This window comes from Anopheles stephensi, chromosome 3 (genome assembly GCF_013141755.1).
Source record: "Anopheles stephensi strain Indian chromosome 3, UCI_ANSTEP_V1.0, whole genome shotgun sequence".
Taxonomy (NCBI): Eukaryota; Metazoa; Arthropoda; class Insecta; order Diptera; family Culicidae; genus Anopheles; species Anopheles stephensi.
Window position 1 is genome coordinate 2,323,498 of NC_050203.1, and position 5,861 is coordinate 2,329,358.

General features: G+C 49.3%; 2 protein-coding genes across 2 annotated transcripts; one reads left to right on the forward strand and one right to left on the reverse strand.

The window, feature by feature from the left end:
* Window positions 1-123: 123 nt before the first annotated feature.
* Window positions 124-665, forward strand: LOC118512197 (signal recognition particle 9 kDa protein). Its single transcript, XM_036056300.1, has one exon. The coding sequence runs from the start codon at window positions 310-312 to the stop codon at window positions 541-543; it is 234 nt and encodes a 77-aa protein (XP_035912193.1). The 5' UTR covers window positions 124-309; the 3' UTR covers window positions 544-665.
* Window positions 666-822: 157 nt separating this feature from the next.
* Window positions 823-4,754, reverse strand: LOC118512190 (sulfhydryl oxidase 1). The gene is made up of 2 exons (XM_036056283.1): window positions 3,977-4,754; window positions 823-2,771 (listed from the first exon to the last, which is right to left on the reverse strand). The coding sequence occupies exons 1-2, from the start codon at window positions 4,503-4,505 to the stop codon at window positions 1,201-1,203; spliced, it is 2,100 nt and encodes a 699-aa protein (XP_035912176.1). The 5' UTR covers window positions 4,506-4,754; the 3' UTR covers window positions 823-1,200.
* Between the last annotated feature and the right edge of the window lie 1,107 nt (window positions 4,755-5,861).

The following is a 5,861-nucleotide window of genomic DNA, read 5'->3' on the forward strand; positions in this document are numbered from 1 at the left end:
TTTCACAACGCACACATTTTATTTTCTAAACTCGCCCAAGGTGTGCACACAAGTTCAGCGAGTGTTGACAGCTGCGCTGAATAGCGGACCGCCACGATTGATGACGTTTTGTGTGGCTTCAAATTTGACAGTACACGCCACAACATACACATACACTGGAAATACGAAATCTACGAACAATTAGCCAGGAAAACAGAAACGCGAGATAAAACGTGTCCTGCCGGAACCTGTGCCGTAGTATCCGCAATATTCGTGATCGCGTGCTGTAGCGCTAGGAAATAGGGAAACACTCCACATCCACACAGAACCATGGTGTTCGTAAAGTCTTGGGAAGATTTCGAGATTGCGGCCGAGAATATGTACATGGCCAATCCGTGCCAGTGTCGGTTTACGATGAAGTACACGCACAACCGGGGAGCTGTGTTGCTAAAGCTGACCGATAATGCCAAATGCGTACAGTACAAAACAGAGGTCCTGTCGGAGCTGAGACGAATCGAAAAGTTCTCCGGCAATCTGATACAGATGATGGCATCCAAGGAATAGGCACGTCGAGAACCGGGTGGACGGAACAAAACAACGGCACGACGACGCGGACAAGTGAGTGAAGTACGATGATGCGAAGCGAGGGATTTACAATAAAAAATGAACTGTATTGTTAAGTGAAACTTCGGACGTGTGTGAAAGGGTCTGCGGTCATCCGAAATGTGGAACAAAATCGGCCAATCGGTGTTTCAGTCCTGTAGGTATTTCGCTCTATTGAACGTTGTTTAACATGTTTCATTTCCTTCCAGGATTAACTCGACCGAGAGAGAGAGAGAGAAGGAGAGTTTGCATTTCATGAGGATTTATTATATTGTACAACTGTATCACTCCTCCCGTACTAAGAAGAAGAGCGCAAAAGGGGAGAATTGGTTTTAGCTCCTTTTGAACCAGGTGGCTTTTAGGCGGTTCAGCGGTGTCCGTCGTAACACATCGCTGCTCTGTTTGGGCGTTTGGCAAGGATACAATAGAATTCGTGAAATCGTCAGTACTAGTCCTCATCCTCGAGGACGCGTGTAATTGGAGGTTAATCGTGGCACTCTCTCTCTCTCTTCCCATCCAGAGCATTATGAGTGGGAGAGAGTGTTTGGACTCTCGGAATGTTGTGCAGAACACGCTGATCGGTCTTGTTTTGGTTTCAGTTTGCAGGCCAGTTAATGCTTACACCTTACCCAGGATATCGTGTGGGTACATCTTCTTCCGATAGCCTCGCTTCACGACCATTTTGATCGCAATCACAATCATCACAATGCAGGTTACATACAGCAGCGCACTGAACCGAATGTCGATGTCGCTGAGCACATTGCCGTACGAATGGTAGCTCGTCTGGGCTCCGGACGCTACTCCACCGCCCCATTCCGATCGTCCCTCGGAACCTTGCGGCGCGAGACTGCTGTCGTGCAGACCGAACAGATGGCGCCGATCGTAAGCGTACATGTGCTTCAGGTAGCGCAACACCTCGGACAAATTCCACTCATTGCCGTCCTCCATCGTGTACTGCTGGTGGTTGTGGTGGTTGGTAAGGATCTTGCGTCTGCACTGTGCGCAATCGTTCGCCGTCGGAAACTGCACCTTCGGATGTTCCGGATCTTCAGTCGCGTCCCCGGACAGACGCTTGTTCACCTCGTTATGACTAGACCAAAGCCACAGCACCGCATCGTCCTTCGTAGCCACCTGCCAGATGCGGTTTTTATCGGCCATCTGCTGGAAGTGCTGCGAGCACTCGGAACACCCGAAGAAATTCTTTATGTATCCGTGCATCGCTTCCAGCACCTCCAGTGGGTTGTTGGACAGATCACTCTCGGCGGCCTGCACCGTTAGATAGTGAAACAGTGTCCACAACCCGCACGGATATCGGCGCAATCCTTCCCTCGAGCCGGAACACCCGATCCAGTGGTTGGACGAGAACACTGGCTTCCGTTCCGTTTCGAGCGACTTGACGCGCGCAACAAACGCTTCACCGTCGAGCCGTTCCTCGCCAGCGTTCAGTACGTACTGCCGCAGTTCCGTAAGAAACCGGCGTCCATTGTCGTTGAACGGGAAGTAGCGTACCAGCACGTTCAGGAAGTTCCGCAACGCTACCAACCGATCGCTCTCGATCGTCTTGTACCGGCCAATCTCATGGAACAGCGCGAATCGTATCGCTTCCTCCAAATCCGCCTGGTACACGACTGCCGCACCGAGCTCCTTCACCTTCGCACGTATCGCAGCCTCCTGCTTCTGCTCCATCAGGGCCGATATGTTCTGTTCGGTCGTGCCCGCCGCCACTGCGCCACCGTCGCCCGCTTTCTTGGTCGATTTGGTCGACACGTCCGTCACGACGATGTGATGCTGGCGCAGATGCGATCGTATCGCGTCGCGTACCTTCTCCCGCGAAAACTCATCGATCGGAAGGTTTATTGCGCTCAGCGACGAACCATCCACGACCGACAGACCGTTGGTGGTTAGGGTTGGATCGTGCATCCGGTACACGACGACGTCTGGTGTGTCGTGAAAATCGAGGATAACCTGCGACCCGATCGTCGCGTTCGTGTCCTTTTCGTTTATCAGATACACGTACTTGGGCCGTGGGGCACCGACCGACGAGGTTCCATCGAACAGGGACGCCTTATCGTCCGTACGATTGATGGCGGTTAGATTTGGCCAGTTGGTCGGTTTGTTCTCGACGTGCTGCATGTACTCGATCAGCCGATCGATGATGCGTTGTTCATCGTGCTCTTTCACTGGTTCTCCTGTTCGGTGAGGTGCAAATAAAAAGGAAGTATTGTCAAGAACTGTTGGGATCGCGGCCACAAACACTTCAATTTATCATCATTTGGCAAATTACGCATAATTGAGAGTGTGACGATTCTAAACGGGCCTAATTCAAGATCACCAACTACTCCCAGCTAGAGAGGCGAATAAAAATATCCACATCCGGCTAGGGACGAAAGCAGAAACGTCGCAAAAGGCGCCCGGTTACTAAGAATCCCGCACTGAGCCGTAATTGAGTTTATCAGAGCGGAAAGCTGATCCTTACCAACGCTCAAGAATGCACAAATAAACAATTCGCGTCATTCTGTACGCTGCACTTTTGTTGCAGCTTGCACATTCCCAGCCAGAACTGTGGCGATGGCGATTTGCAGCGGCCAAACGGAACTAAGCGCGAAATGTGCACGAGCTGTACCGGCGGCCGATGGCACGTTTGTTTTCCCTTGCCAAATCGAAAAGGGAAGAAAAGGTATGTAATGGTTTTTGATAACGAACCAGCCCGCTGCTGCTAATGGACAAGCCTTTCGGTGTGGTGTCATGCGGTAGCGTTGGTGTTGTGTGTTGGGCACATTACGACATCGGTACCTCCTGGACCTCCTGATAGCATATTTGTGCACGTTGCCTTTGAACTTGCGCCCCTTTTTTTCGTGCCTTTATCTAGAACATTTGCCTTAGCTCATGTTTGTAAACCATTAATCAAACGAATGGCCCTGCCGTGTGGCTTTTGGGAACGTTGAATGAAGGTACATTTTCTCAGCCAAAAAACAGAAACAAAAAATCCACCCCGGTAAAGAAAACTGTCGATGTGTACACATTTCAGGCTGAGTCAACAATATGCGCCAGTATGCCTGCCCTCGGTTGAGCAGCATATCGATACAAAGGAAAACACTGTGGCGCGTACTAACCGGAACCGGGCAGCAGGTGAAAACGGGTGAACCAAATCAAGGGGCCACAGCATTGCAATTGAATTGGTTGTAAATCTCTGATTAAAAACAAGCAAATGGAAAGCGAGCCGTACCGTGCCGCACTGATAGTTGTTTATCGCTGCTGGGCAGAAGTAAGAAGAACAAGCTCAACCTGCTTCCAAGAGGTCGACATAACATGCAGATAGTGCCATACCTAGGGCTAGCTGTTCATTTCAGCGGCCCGCTAATGGAACTTTTCCAGACCCTAGACTGATGCTCACCTATCTTCTGTTCGCCATCGGCGTAGTACGGCGAAAAGAACCGGATCGTCGGATAGGCCATCACCTCGAACTCCCGGCACACGGCATTGTTTTCGTCGCGCGAGCAGTCCAGCGCGGTCACGCGCACCAGCTTCTGCCAGCCAAGAATGTCCGTTGCCAGCTGCTTCCAGATCGGTGCGAACCGGCGGCAGAACCCACAGTACGAGTTGTAAAACTCCACCAGCGAGGCATGCGGTTGGTTAAATACGCGCTGCTTCAGGTTGGCCGCGGTTAGCGAAATTACGGAATCGGTCGCATCGTACAGGCCACTGTTTTCACTTTCCTCGATCTGACGCTGGTACCGCCGCTGCTCGTAAACGCTCAGCTTTTCCCGCAATCCGACCGCACCGCCGTCCACCCGACCCAGCCATGGGCCGGTGCCGAGGTCGACGGTGGCCACCGCCAGCACCACTAAGAGCCACGCAGCAGTGGCTGACGATCTGGCGGGTGGCAGATGGAACGAGGCGGATGTGAAAATACGCACCACCATATCAGAGCACAACTACGGAAGTGGGAACGGGAACCGGAAGGAATGTTACCGCAAGTACTGGACCACCTTCACTTCACTGGCACTGTGCCATCGCATTCGACGGATCGTCGAGCTGGACTAGTTGCGGACAGTCACTGCGCTTGAATGGAGCAGCGCAGACCATTGAAAACACGGCACCAAATTACGTACATATGTATGTACGACGTGTATGTTTTTGTTCGGCTGCTTAGGCCGTGGTGTCTACCGGTGCACTTGTGCTAACATTCGCAGAAAAGCTGGTGCCGTACACTTTGTGCTGCGAGCACCTGCCTCCGAGAATGGTACGAGACCGCCGCCTAAGCGCATTTGTTGTGATTCGTGTATTTTCGTATTTTGACATTTGGCGCTTTTGTTGTGATTCATATTCGGGAGCTGCCGTAGGGGCGGATTTCGGAACTTCTGGTATTTTTTGCAGAAATCAATCGTTTCTATGATTTTTAAGCACTGTAAAGACGGTTCTAGTGTTTTACGAACATGAATTATGTGAACAATCATCCCGAAATTCGTGCTCTTTTCAAAGATTCCAAATTTAAATTTTCAAATTTGCTTGAAAAAACTGTCATTGTACACAATTTTCTTTAACTGCCATTAATCATCAGCAACTGTTATGCATACAATTAGTAGAACGCATACTGATGGATAGATGTACTACTGTTATTTTAGTAGAATTCTATGATCAGTATTCGTATTGTGAATAAATAAATTATTGTTCCGTTAAGTACACTCAATATTCGGTTGTGACTGCTGTTCAAAAAGCTTCCAAATACCAAATTTAAAACATTACAATACACTTGATAATTACCTGGTGTATTGAAGAACGAAACTATATTCCATGGAAGTTGGCAGTACAGAAAAAAGAAAACAGAAGGTGGTCGACGTGTAGACCTACCTTTAGCTCTCACAATTCTCTCTCAATTTCCATCTCTCTCCGTGTTGGCAGGGGTTTTAATCTGGCACGTGATTTGGGCTGAGATTAACGACTTTACATATTTTCCCCCATGTAAGCCAGGACATGGTGTTCGTACAGAAAATGGAAATGAAACTGTGTTTAAGAGAGGCACATTAAAATGAAAAGAACTCAATGACTCTATCAAACACTGATAACAATAATTTCAAAATGCTGTCATTGCTCTTCATAATCAAATGAATTGTTTGATTTTAACTTTTCTCTCACCCCAATTTCTTGGCTGAGTTTTGTATCGTAAATGGGAAATTATACGTCCATGAACGATCGTTTGAAAGCTACCCGAAAACCCCTGCCCGCTCTCAGAGAACGCATATTCACGCATGGGATGCTCGAGCATATGCTGGCCGGAC

Excerpts from the sequence above, each read along its gene's own strand:
- LOC118512197 (XM_036056300.1), top strand. The coding sequence starts at position 310 with ATGGTGTTCGTAAAGTCTTGGGAAGATTTCGAGATTGCGGCCGAGAAT.
- LOC118512190 (XM_036056283.1), bottom strand. The coding sequence starts at position 4,505 with ATGGTGGTGCGTATTTTCACATCCGCCTCGTTCCATCTGCCACCCGCC. Across the intron at positions 2,772-3,976 it reads CGATGGCGAACAGAAGATAG|GAGAACCAGTGAAAGAGCAC; the intron begins GTGAGCATCAGT and ends CTCACCGAACAG.